Source organism: Hylobates moloch, unplaced genomic scaffold (genome assembly GCF_009828535.3).
Source record: "Hylobates moloch isolate HMO894 unplaced genomic scaffold, HMol_V3 SCAFFOLD_2, whole genome shotgun sequence".
NCBI lineage: Eukaryota > Metazoa > Chordata > Mammalia > Primates > Hylobatidae > Hylobates > Hylobates moloch.
In genome coordinates, this window is record NW_026652277.1 from 29,903,399 (window position 1) to 29,917,354 (window position 13,956).

The window sequence follows — 13,956 nt, forward strand, 5'->3', positions numbered from 1 at the left end:
AAGTGGTGGGTTGTCTCCCAGTTTCGGTTCTCTGAAGGAGTGAGGGGCCTCTCCGGCTATGGTCTCCACGTACAGTCGGTCTCTGATCTCCCGAGGCTTTGTGCCACTGCGCGCCCAGGGATCTTTATGTCCCAATTACTGTGCAAGATTCTTGCCTCCAGTTGTATGTACTGAGGCGGCGGGAAGAAGCGCTGAGGGAGGGCTCAGACCGCAATGCCCCCCAGCCTGTAGCTAGTCTCTGGGGCTGCAGCTCCCGCACCCGCGACGCCCGGCTTCCAGCGGATGCAGGCGCAGCCTCCTCGTTCCCCTCCCGCCCGCGGCTGCGCCGGGAGAGCGCTCAGCTGACCTAGGGGCGGGGCCGGGGCGGGGACCTAAAGCCTCGGCTCCTTCCGAGGGGGTGAGTGGCTTCCCCGCTGGTCCCTTGCAGCGCTGCCTTTCGATCCCTCCACATGTCAGTGGCGCGGGCTCTCAAGATGCCCCTCCACCTGCTCCTGCTGCTCGCGCTGTGCGGTGCAGGCACCACCGCCGCGGCGCTCAGCTACAGCTTGCGGGGAAACTGGAGCATCTGCAATGGGAACGGCTCGCTGGAGCTGCCCGGGGCGGTCCCCGGCTGCGTGCACAGCGCCTTGTTCCAGCAGGGCCTGATCCAGGTATGGCGTGCGGCCGACGCGCGGCGAGCCTGCGCCCGCCTTCCTCTGGTGCTGAGAGGAGCCCAGGAACCGCCTGGCAGCCCCCAGCTCTGGGCCATTCTCGTCGGTTTGGCAGTAACTTTCCCTTTGCATCTTGTGATCTGCGGGGGGAAATATCCAAGCTATGGGGTAGGGGCTTGACGGAGACTGAGCGACCGACCCATGTTGGGACATCAGTAACTCTGGAAAGCGGAAGTTTAGATAGAGGAACAGTGTTGCTACTAGCAGTTTACTTACTGCAGTCGTTCTCTACTGAAGCGTGTATACAAAGGGCATGCTGTCACTGACAAGCATAAGGTCGGGAATTACTGTCTCTGCTATCTGCACGCCACAGGGGACAACAGCGTTTTGCTAAGTAAGGGTTAACTCTATTGAGTAATGTCTCGGTTTTTTATTTTTGCTGTTAAGCGTCAGGGAGTCAGATTTGGGATTGACGCAGCACAGACGTTGTGGAGAATGACCTACGAGAGTAAAGTTGGGTTTGTCAGTGCTAGTGTGGCTAATAATGGGTAAATAATTTTTAAGGCTAACTTGGTGATGAAGAAAGGTGCTGCTTCCTCTCAGGGAGTGTGTGTGTGTGTGTGTGTGTGTGTGTGTGTGTGTGTGTGTATCCCAATGGAGTCTCCAATTTACAGACTACTTGTGGGGAACGTTTTCCTGTTTGGCTGCCTGTGCGCATAGGTTTGCAGACTGACTTCCATCCTGCAACTGCTTTTGCTGTTCCCTCTTGCACAGCGTTCCCACGTGTTGTCTTTACTTGGGGCAAAATGTACTCGTAATTGATCTACTTGTGGGACGCATATATTGTCCAATCCTCATAACAACTCTATACGGTAAGGGTTCATATCTGAATTTTATGGATAATATGGAATTATGGAACACAGAGAAATTAGGAAGGTGACAGCAACTAAATGGAAAGAAATGGAATTCTAACCCAGGTGGTCTCAACTCCATAGCCTGGTCTCTATACTATGTGGTATGCTTACTTTGGTGTTTTTAAAAATCATGTGTTTTTGAAGCACTGTGGTTGACTTTCAGGAGCACCATTCTAAGTTTATTTCCATGACAAGGTGGTCACCTAGGGTTATGCAAAATTTCTGACCTAGTACTTAGTAGTTTTTTTTTTTTTTTTTTCCTGAGATGTGTATCAGAAAGGAGGTGAATGTTGTAAATGACGCTGACCATTGTCCAATGTATTTTTAGAGTAAATCATTCCCAAACTTTAGTACTTTATTTTTAGTTGACAAACTACTTGTGATAGAGACCACAGCTGACCACAGTATACTCTGAGTTTTCACTTATATCTGCTTTGAGAATGCCTGTGTTTATTTTGTAGGGTTCCTCCTTGCCTGATTTTACTGAAATAATTAAGCCAATGGGTGCTAGTACGTTGGCTCAAGCCAGTTATTCCAGAGCTTTGGGAGGCCAAGGTAGGAGGATCCCTTGAGTCCAGGAGTTCAAGACCAGCTTGGCCAACATAGAAAGAGTCTATGAGGCTGAGGTGGGAAAATTTCTTGAGGCCAAGAGTTCAAGACCAGCATGGCCAACATAGAGAGATTCTATTTCTACCAAAAAAAAAAAAAAAAAAAAAGAAAGAATTAAGCCAATGGGAAATAATGAGTGGCTTCAGTAAGTCAGATTATTGTGCCATATTAGAGCTAAGAAACAACGTTTGGTTACAACAGATACTTACTGAAAATGAATTTGCTCATAGTATGAAATAACTTCCTTATAGGAACAATTTGAAGAGATTTCTTAACTCTCTTCATAAATTCTTAGAAAAACCTTGAGGTTTCAATCAGGTGGATATGGGTCTCAAATGACAGTGAGATGAGAAATGGGAAGGCTTTTGGGGCTTAGGAAACACAAGGCCTGTTGAAAATAATCATCAGGCTGGGCACAGTGGCTCATGCCTGTAATCCCAGCACTTGGGAGGCAGAGGTAGGTGGAGTTTAAGACCAATCTGGGCAACCTGGCGAGACCCTGTCTCTACAAAAAATTAAAAAATTAACTGGGCGTGGTGGTGTACACCTGTGGTCCTAGCTACTAAGGAGGCTGAGGTGGGAGGATCGCTTGAGCCCAGGAGGTTGAGGCTGCAGTGAGCCATGATCTGTACTCCAACCTGGGCAACAGAGTGACACCCTCGCTCAAAAAAAAAAAAAAAAAAAGTAAAGAAGCAATCATCAACATCAGATCAGTATCGTTATTCAGTAATGTGAGACTGTTATCCCATCTGCTTTATTATAACATCCCTTTTTGGTGTTGACTTCAGGAAATATTCTACGGTTTATAGTAGACACTGGGCCAAATATTGTGTTTGTATAAGAACTTGAAACATATCTCGGTGATATCATTCATTTGTTTATTTATTCACCTAGTTAATTATCTCATATTTATTTTGTACCTCTGATGTGGCAGGCACTATTCTAAGTACTTGAAATTGAGTGGTAGAGAAAACAAAGTCCTTTCCCTAATGGACATTCTAATGGAGGAGATAGACATATACCAAATTAATAAATAATGTAATGGCTGGTGGTGCATTGAAGAAAAATTGAGCAGGTTAAAGGAAGAGACAGTGAAGGCTGGTTGGAAAGCATTGCTATTTTTTAAAAAGTGGTTCAAGATAGGTATTTTGATAAGGTGACTTCTAAACAAAAAGACCTGTTTGAAAGGTCACTTTTAAGGAGAAGTGTATTTCCAGCAAAGAGGAAAAACACAGGAGTGGGGAGGAGAGAGGCCCTGAGGCAGGAACGAGCTTGACAAGTTTCAGGAATAGTCAGCAGGCCAGTGTGGCTGGAGACCTGGGAACCAGAGGGAAGGAGAGGAGTTCAAAGTCTAGGGCACATCATGGAAGGCTGTGAGCCATAGGAAACACTTTGGCTTTTATTCTACATGTGATGGGAAGTTATTGGGGGCTTTGAGCTTAGAGTAGCATGATTAGATTTGCCTTTTTAAAAGTCACTCTGTTGTGTGAAGGCTACAGTGCAGGAGAGTGGAAGCCTGGAGACCAACCAGGGAACTATTGCTGGTCTACGTATGGGCAAGAGATGACTTCTGGCTTGGACCAGCATGGTGGCAGTGAAATGGTGAGAATGGTTGTGAGAACACATTTTACATGTAGAAACAAGAGGATTTCTTCAGTTGGATTTGTTAATGGATTGGGAGAGAGAAGGGGGAGGTGCAGGAAAATACCAGGATTTTTTTTATCTGAGCTGGTTAAATGAAATTTGTATTTAATGAGAGATTATGTGGCTAGTCTTGACTATTTCATAGGTGACTCTGGGCTTTCTGTACAGAATCTAAACCTTTGGTTTCTTAGAGAGGCTTTTGGGTTCTCTGTGAAAAGTTATTCCTTCAGCCTGCTGTTTTTTTTTTGAGACGGAGTTTCGCTCTTGTTGCCCAGGCTGGAATGCAATGGTACTATCTCGGCTCACCGCAACCTCTGTCTCCTGAGTTCAAGAGATTCTCCTGTCTCAGTCTCCCAGGTAGCTGGGATTACAGGCATGTGCCACCATGCCTGGCTAATTTTGTGCTTTTAGTAGAGACAAGCTTTCTCCATGTTGGTCAGGCTGGTCTTAAACTCCCAACCTCAGGTGATCCGCCTGCCTCGGCCTTCCAAAGTGCTGGGATTACAGGCATGAGCCACTGTGCCCGGCCCTTAGCCTGCTATTATGCCACACAGTATAATAGGCGTTAGAAATAAAAAAAGAAATAGAGAGTGAGACTATAGTTCCTATTTTGTGGGAGGCCACTTCAGTGAGGCAGAAAACAGATTAATTTCCATATGATATGTTAAGTGCATGGATAAAGGGACCCTTGTTAGGAATGTTCTCAGCTTTTCTGTGGAATTTCTCACTGGTGTAAGTTTTGAAGCAGCTGCTTCTTTTTTTTTTTAGATAGTCTCTGTATGCCAACATTAAAATGTATAGATAAGTAAGAAGAAGAAGTTTGGAAACATCACTTCCAGAGATAACCACTATTTTTTTTTGACCGCTGTTCATGTGGCTAATGCCCCCAAAAGTTTTATTTATTTATTTATTTATTTTTATTTTTTATTTTTTCCTTTTTTTTGTTATACTTTAAGTTCTAGGGTACATGTGCACAATGCGCAGGTTTGTTACATATGTATACATGTGCCATGTTGGTGTGCTGCACCTGTTGACCCGTTAACCTCATTTACATTAGGTATATCTCCTAATGCTATCCCTCCCCCCTTCCCCCACCTCACGACAGGTCCCGGTGTGTGATGTTCCCCATCCTGTGTCCAAATGTTCTCATTGTTCAATTCCCACCCATGAGTGAGAACATGCGGTGTTTGGTTTTCTGTCCTTGGATAGTTTGCTCAGAATGATGGTTTGCAGCTTCATCCATGTCCCTACAAAGGACATGAACTCATCTGTTTTTATGGCTGCATAGTATTTCGTGGTGTATATGTGCCACATTTTCTTAATCCAGTCTATCATTGATGGACATTTGGGTTGGTTCCAAGTCTTTGCTATTGTGAATAGTGCCGCAATAAACATGTGTGCCTGTGTCTTTATAGCACCATGATTTATAATCCTTTGGCTGTATACCCAGTAATGGGATGGCTGGGTCAAATGGTATTTCTAGTTCTAGATCCTTGAGGAATCGCCACACTGTCTTCCACAATGGTTGAACTAGTTTACAGTCCCACCAACAGTGTAAAAGTGTTCCTATTTCTCCACATCCTCTCCAGCACCTGTTGTTTCCTGACTTTTTAATGATCGCCATTCTAACTGGTGTGAGATGGTATCTCATTGTGGTTTTGATTTGCATTTCTCTGATGGCCAGTGATGATGAGCATTTCTTCGTGTGTCTGTTGGCTGCATAAATGTCTTCTTTTGAGAAGTGTCTGTTCATGTCCTTTGCCCACTTTTTGATGGGGTTGTTTGATTTTTTCTTGTAAATTTGTTTAAGTTCTTTGCAGATTGTGGATTAATTAGCCCTTTGTCAGATGGATAGATTGTAAAAATTTTCTCCCGTTCTGTAGGTTGCCTCTTCACTCTGATGGTAGTTTCTTTTGCTGTGCAGAAGCTCTCTAGTTTAATTAGATCTCATTTGTCAATTTTGGTTTTTGTTGCCATTGCTTTTGGTGTTATAGACATGAAGTCCTTGCCCATGCCTATGTCCTGAATGGTATTGCCTAGGCTTTCTTCTGGGGTTTTTATGGTTTTAGGTCTAACATGTAAGTCTTTAATCCATCTTGAATTAATTTTTGTATAAGATGTAAGGAAGGAATCCAGTTTCAGCTTTCTACATATGGCTAGCTAGTTTTCCCAGCACCATTTGTTAAATAGGGAATCCTTTCACCATTTCTTGTTTTTGTCAGCTTTGTCAAAGATCAGATGTTGTAGATGTGTGGTATTATTTCTGAGGGCTCTGTTCTGTTCCATTGGTCTGTATCTCTATTTTGGTACCAGTACCATGCTGTTTTGGTTACTGTAGCCTTGTAGTATAGTTTGAAGTCAGGTAGTGTGATGCCTCCAGGTTTGGCAACGGGTGACCTTGGCAGAGGAGGATTTTAATAATCAAGTGAATAAGATGACTCGTTTTGTGGACAACACTCAGCCTCTTTCCCCAGCCATCCCTGTCATTGCCCAATGGGCCCATGAACAAAGTGGCCATGGTGGCAGAGATGGGGGTTATGCATGGGATCAGCAACATGGACTTCCACTCACCAAGGCTGACCTGGCTATGGCCACTGCTGAGTGTCCAATTTGCCAGCAGCAGAGACCAACACTGAGCCTGCGATATGGCATCATTCCTGGGGGTGATCAGCCAGCTACCTGGTGGCAGGTTGATTGTATTGAACCGCTTCTGTCATTCAAAGGGTAGAGGTTTGTTCTCACTGGAATGGACACTTACTCTGGATATGGGTTTGCGTATCCTGCACCCAATGCTTCTGCCAAGACTACGATTCATGGACTCACAGAATGCCTTATCCACCATCATGGTAATCCACACAGAATTGCCTCTGACCAAGGCCCTCACTTTACAGCTAAAGAAGTGTGGCAGTGGGCTTGTGCTCATGGAATTCACTGGTCTTACCATGTTCCTTATCATCTTGAAGCAGCTGGATTGATAGAATGGTGGAATGGCCTTCTGTAGTCACAATTACAATGCCAACTAGGTGACAATACTTTTCAGGGCTGTGGCAAAGTTCTCTGGAAGACCATGTATGCTCTGAATCAGCATTCAATATATGGTACTGTTTCTCCCATAGCCAAGATTCATAGGTCCAGAAAGCAAGGAATGGAAGTGGAAGTGGTACCACTCACCATCACCCCTAGTGATCCACTAGCAAAATTTTTGCTTCCTGTTCCTGCGACGTTACGTTCTGCTGGTCTAGAAGTCTTAGTTCCAGAGGGAGAAATGTTGCCACCAGGAGACACAATGATTCCATTAAACTAGAAGTTAAGATTGCCACCTGGACACTTCGGGCTCCTCCTATGTTTAAGTCAACAGGCTAAGAAGGGAGTTACAGTGTTGGCTAGGGTGATTGACCCAGACTATCAAGACAAAATCAGTCTACTGCTCCACAATGGAGATAAGGAAGAGTATGTGTGGAATACAGGAGATCCCTTGGGGTGTCTCATAGTATTACCATGCCCTGATATTAAGGTCAATGGGAAATTACAACAGCCCAATCTGGGCAGGACTACAAATGGCCCAGACCCTTCAGGAATGAAGGTTTGGGTCACTTTACCAGGAAAAAAACCATGACCTCATGAGGCACTGTTTGGTAACATGAAGTTCTTCTGTGGTGATTTCTGAGATTTTGTTGCACCCATCACCCAAGCAGTATACAGTGCACCCAATGTGTCGTCTTTTATCCCTCACCTTCCCATCCTTCCCTGCAAGTCTCCAGAGTCCACTATATCATTCTTAAGCCTTTTGCATCCTCATAGCTTAGCTCCCACTTATAAGTGAGAACATACAATTCTTGGCTTTCCATTCCTGAGTTACTTCACTTAGAATAGTGGTCTCCAACTCTACTTTATTTTGTTCCTTTTTATGACTGAGTAGTATTCCATATTATGTATAACATATACTGCATTTAAAAAATCTACTTGATGGTTGATGGGCATTTAGGCTGGTTTCATATTTTTGTAATTGCAAATTGTGCTGCTATAAACATGTGTATCCATGTGTCTTTTTCATATTATCACTTCTTTTCCTCTGAGTAGGTACCCAGTAGTGGGATTGCTGGATCAATGGTAGTTCTACGTTTAGTTCTTTAAGGAATCTCCGTACTGTCTTCCTTAGTTGTACTAGTTTACTTTCCATCCAGCAGTGTAAAAGTGTTCCTTTTTCACCACATCCATGCCAACATCTATTTTTTTTAATTATGGCCATTCTTGCAGGAGTAAAGGAGTATCTCATTGTGGTTTTGATTTCCATTTCCCTGATAGTTAGTAATGTTAAATATTTTTTTATTTTTCTGCTATTTGTGTATCTTCTTTTGAGAATTGTCTATTCATGTCCTTAGCCCACTTTTTGATGGGATTATTTGATTTTTCTTGCTAATTTGTTTGAGTTCCTTGTAGATTCTGGATATTAATCCTTTGTCGGAAGCATAGTTTGTGAAGGTTTTCTCCCACTCTGTGTGTTGTCTGTTTACTCTGCTGATTATTTCTTTTTCTGTGCAGAAGCTTTTTAGGTTAGTTAGATCCATCTATTTATCTTTGTTTTTGTTGCATTTGCTTGTGGGTTCTTGGTCATGAAGTCTTTGCCTAAACCAATGTCTAGAAGAGGTTTTCTGATGTTATTTTCTAGATTTTTTTTAATGGTTTCAGGTCTTAGATTTAAGACTTTGATCTATCGAGTTGATATTTATATAAGGTGAGAGATGAGGATCCAGTTTCATTCTTCTACATGTGTCTTGCCAATTATCCCAGCATCATTTGTTGAATAGGGTGTCCTTTCCTCACTTTATCTTTTTGTTTCCTTTGTCAAAGATCAGTTGGCTGTAAGTATTTGACTTTATTTCTGGGGTCTCTATTCTGTTCCACTGGTCTATGTGCCTGTTTTTGTACTTGTAGCATGCTGTTTTTGTGACTACATCCTTATAGTATAGTATACTTTGAAGTCAGGTAATGTGATGCCTCAGGGTTTATTCTTTTTGTATAGTCTTGCTTTGGGTATGCAGGCTCTTTTTGAGTTTTATATGAATTTTAGGTTTGCTTTTGCTAGTTCTGTGAAGAATGATGATGGTATTTTGATGGGAATTGAGTTGAATTTGTAGATTGCTTTTGGCAGTATGGTCATTTTCACAATATTGATTTTATCCATTCATGAGCATGGGGTGTGTTTCCATTTGTTAGTGTTATTTATGACTTCTTTCAGCAGTGTTTTGTAGTTTTCCTTGTAGAGGTCTTTCATGTCCTTGGTTAGGTATATTCCTAAGTATTTTATTTTATTTTTCTGCAGCTATTGTAAAAGGGTTGAGTTCCTGATTTGATTATCAGCTTGGTTGCTGTTGGTGTATAGGAGTGCAGCTGATTTGTGTACATTGATTTGGTATCCCGAAACTTTGCTGAATTTATTTATCAGGTTAGGAACTCTTTGGATGAGTCTTTAGGGTTTTCTATATATATGATCATATCATCAATGAACAGTGACAGTTTTACTTCCTCTTTATTGATTTGGATGCCCTTTATTTCTTTCTCTTGTCTGATTGCTCTGGCCATGTCTTCCAGTACTATGTCAAAGAGAAGTGGTGAAGTGGGCATCCTTGTCTTGTTCCAGTTCTCAGGGGGAATACTTTCAACTTTTCCCTGTTCAGTACAATGTTGGCTGTGGATTTGTTGCAGATGACTTTTATTTCCTTAAGGTATGTCCCTTCTATGCCAATTTTGCTGAGGATTTTAATCATAAAGGATGCTAGACTTTGTCAAATGCTTTTTCTGCATCTGTTGAGTTGATCATATGATTTTTGTTTTTAATTTTTTTTATGTGGTGTATCACATTTATTGACTTGCATATGTACCTGCATCCCTGGTATGAAACCCACTTGATCATGGTGTATTATCTTTTTGGTATCCTGTTGGATTTGGTTAGCTAGTGTTTTGTTGAGGCTCTTTGCAGCTATGCTCATCAGGGATATTGGTCTGTAGTTTTTGTTTGTTATGTCCTTTTCTGGTTTTGGTATATGATAATACTGGCTTCATATAATTATTTAGGGAGGATTCCCTCTTTCTCTATTTTTTGGAGTATTTTCAGCAGGATTGGTACCAATCTTTCTTTGAATGTCTGATAGAATTCAGCTGTGAATCCATCTGGTCCTGGACATTTTTTTTGGTCAGCAATTTTTAAATTACTGTTTCAACATCACTACTTGTTATTGGTCTGTTCAGAGTTTCTATTTCTTCCTGTTTCATCTGAGAAGATTGTATATTTCCAGGAATTTATCCATTTCCTCTAGGTTTTCTAGTTTGTGCACATAAAGATGTTCATAGTAGCCATGAATGATCCTTTGTATTTCTGTGGCATCAATTGTAATATCTCCCATTTCATTTCTAATTGAGCTTATTTGTGTCTTCTGTCTTCTTGATTAATCTCACTAGTGGTCTATCAATTTCGTTTATCTTTTCACAGAACCAGTTTTTGTTTCATTTATCCTTTTTTCTTCCCTTGTTCGATTCTGTTGTTGAAACTTTCCAGTGTATTTTGCATTTCTCTAAGTATGTCTTTCATTTTCAGAAGTTGTGATTGTTTTTTCTTTATAATATCTGTTTCTGGAGATCTTTTCATTCATATCCTGTATTGTTTTTTAAATTTCTTTAAGTTGGCTTTCACCTTTCTCTGGTGCCTACTTGAGTAGCCCAATAATCAACCTTCTGAATTGTTTATTTGGCAGTTCAGAGATTTCTTCTTGGTTCGATCCATTGCTGGAGAGCTAGTGTGATCTTTTGGGGGTGTTATAGAACCTTGTTTTGTCATATTACTAGAATTACTTTAACTGGTTCCTTCTCATTTGGGTAGACTGTTTCAGTGGAAAGATTTGGAACTCAAGGGTTGCTGTTTAGATTGTTTTGTTCCATGGGGTAATCCCTTGATGTGGTGCTCTCCCCCTTCCCCTAGGGACGGGGATTTCTGAGAGCCAGACTGCAGTGATTGTTATTACCTTTGTGAGTCTAGCCACACAGTGGGGCTACTGGCCTGCAGGCTGATGCTGGGGACTGTCTGCCAAGAGTCCTGTGATGTGATCCATGTTCAGGTCTCCTAGCCATGGATACCAGCACCTGCTCCAGTGGAGGTGGCAGGGGAGTGAAGCGGCCTCTGTGGGAGTCCTTGGTTGTAGCTTCGTTTAGTGCACAGGCTTTCTCAAATGCTGGTTATGCTAGCAGTGAAGTTGTCATGTGAACAGTCTCAGTACTTCTGGTTAACCAGGATATTTCAGGCAGTGGAATTAGTTGTTTTCTTCTTTAGAGCAGGGTTGTTCTTTTATCAGTTTGAGTTGATTGGTCTCCAGCCAGGAGGTAGCCCTGTCAAGAAAGCACTAGCTGCAGTAGTAGAAGGGGGGATATAATCTTGCCCTACATTGGCCAGGATGAGTACTTGGGTTTCTCAGGTGATGGGCAGGGCCATAGAGGTCCCAAGGGTTTATGTCATTTGTCTTTGGCTATCAGGTCCGGTAGAGAAAATTCATCAGGTGAGGACAGGGTTAGGCAGGTCTGAGCTCAGACTCTTTTTGTGCGGGGCCTGCCATGGCCACTATGGGGTTCTCAGGCTAATGGAATTATGTTGCCAGGGGGATTATGATTGCCTCTGCTGCATCATACAGGTGGCTAGGGAAGTGGGGGAAAAGCCAGCACTGACAGGCCTTACCTGGCTGGGTGCGGTGGCTCAGGCCTGTCATCCCAGCACTTTGGGAGGCCGAGGTGGGCGGATCATGAGGTCAGGAGATTGAGACCATCCTGTAACATGGTGAAACCCCATCTCTACTAAAAATACAAAAAAATTAGCCAGGCATGGTGGCAGGCGCCTGTAGTCCCAGCTACTCGGGAGGCTGAGGCAGGAGAATGGTGTGAACCCGGGAGGCGGAGCTTGCAGTGAGCAGAGATCGCGCCACTGCACTCCAGCCTGGGTGACAGAGCAAGACTCCGTTTCAAAACAAAAAAACAAAAACAAAAAACCACAGGCCTTACCCATCTTCCATGAAGCCAGCAAGGCCAGTCTCACTCCTACTGTGCCCCCCCAACAGCACTGACTTTATATCAGTTTATATCCAGGCAGCCGGTGAGCAGGGCTGAGATCTTGCCCCAGGCTATAAGCCTCCCTGCTGAGAAAGCAAACATGGCTCTCAGGCCTCACCCCTCCCCACCTGCTCACACCTTTTGCTGTGCTCATATCTGTTCTTCCTGTTCGCCACCCCCAAGCTCCTGGATTCTGCTCAGGAAAATTCATGCTTGTCGAAAATATTACAAAGTTCAACCAGGAGCTTCCTTCACCCCGTGACTCCCCTCCAGTTCTGCTGGGTGCCTTCCCTTCCCCAAAGACCTCTGTGAGATAGGCCAGAAATGGCTTCCCTGGACTCAAACTGGGGACTTGCTCTTTCTGGTGCTTCTTTTCTTGGTGTTATTATATTTTGCTTGGCTCCTGAAGTCCATTTCAGCTCTAGGTAAGGTTAAATCCTTCTCCTGTGATCTGAATTTTGAGGTTCCCAGAGGGGATGTGTGTTTGGAAGCAGACATTTTTCCCTCTCACACTTTGGGAACTCATAGTTTTTGGCTGTTTCACAGAGTTTGCAGTGGCAAACCACTTGTTTCAAAGGGTCTTGAATTCTTTTGGTTTTCCCGATATGTTCCTGTGGTGGTTCTTGGAGCAAAAATTCACAGTGTGAGTCTCCACGTGCTGTTCTGTTCATCCAAGTGAGAGCTGCATGTTAGTCCTGTCTCCTATCTGCCATTTTATCTCAGTTTGCCAGATAATTATGTATCCTAATCCACATTTTGCTTGTTTTTGATAAATATTTTCTTAACATCTATTTATTTATTTTTGCCCAAATGTCTAAGAAAACAATGCCTGTAAACAAGATAATTGAAAAAACTTTCTCCATTTAATTCTATTCGAAGTAATTGTATCTGGGGTAAAGTCTGACATTGGTCTGAAGCAGAATTGGGGAGTGGAAAAGCTATACCTGGTTAAGTATCTCTATATCTATAATCAGGTATAATGATGGAGTCCAGAAACTTACTGAGAAAATGAGACTGATGATATTGTCATTTGCATGCTCTGATGACACATGGCTTGTTGATGTACAGTAAACATAGTAAATATGGTAAGTATCAATTATAAATAACTAGCCGAGGCACACACGGCATGTCTATTTCATGGTTGCTGCTTCATAAGCACTGACATTGTAACTATTGATGGTGTTGTGACGTTAATAGTAGTACTAGGTAATGACTAAGTATATGGACCCTGGAGCCATCTTTCCTGGTTCTGAGTCAGTTCTCCACCACCTAATAGCCATTTGAGTATAAGCCTTAGAGTCTTTGTTGGTAAATGGGTGTGATAATAGTACCTACCCCACTAGGATCACAGGCAGTAACTTTTAACTATTATTATTGTTGTTGCAGTTACCAGCTGGTATAAATGTGTAAGTATATGTAGCATGAGGCATTGTAATATAGTCCAAAAAATTCAGACCTTGGTGTTAGACTAGATTGGTTTCTCTCCTCAGTGTACATACTTCTGCTTAGTTGTGGGACCTCAGGAAAGCTATTTCACTTTTTGGAGCTTTAGTTTCTTCCTCTATTAAATGATATTTGCTGTACATGTTTATTATGAAGATAAGAGTGTATGAGTGCCTACTTTAGAGGCTGATGTATAGTAAATGGTTGACAAATGATACTTTTATTTGTTTTTAGGGTTCATGGGTTTGCTTAACAACTCAGACTGACATGGGTCCTTAGTCATGAGAGGTAACCCTGAGCTGCTGTTTGCTATAAATAAGGCTCAGAATTTCAGTATGATAAATAGGGTCAGACCAACCTGGAACCAAATTAGGTTGGTTGATTAGCATTTGGAATAGTTATTTTAAATGTAATTTAAACCTCTATAACTTTTTTTTTTTCTGGTATTTTCTCTTAGTAAGAGAAAAATTTTTAGTAGACTATTTTTTTTTTTTTTTCAGCATGCATGCAGTTTATTCACCACATTTCCCCCAGGAACTCTCTCTGGTTGGGGAATGAAAGAATTGAAGGGATGGGGGATGTATAGGTGGAAGTAAAAGGCACAC

At 42.4% G+C, this 13,956-nt stretch overlaps 1 protein-coding gene across 3 annotated transcripts in view; it reads left to right on the top strand.

Moving 5' to 3' along the window:
- Positions 1-399: 399 nt before the first annotated feature.
- Positions 400-13,956, top strand: part of MANBA (mannosidase beta) — a 114,915-nt gene continuing 101,358 nt past the window's right edge. Inside the window, exon 1 of one of the 3 annotated variants that reach the window (XM_032177020.2) lies at positions 400-650. In XM_032177020.2, the coding sequence (XP_032032911.1) occupies positions 450-650 (201 nt within the window). In that variant the 5' untranslated portion in view covers positions 400-449. The remainder of the gene's footprint in view (positions 651-13,956) is intronic. The other 2 variants (XM_058432597.1, XM_032177102.2) reach the window with 2 other exon arrangements.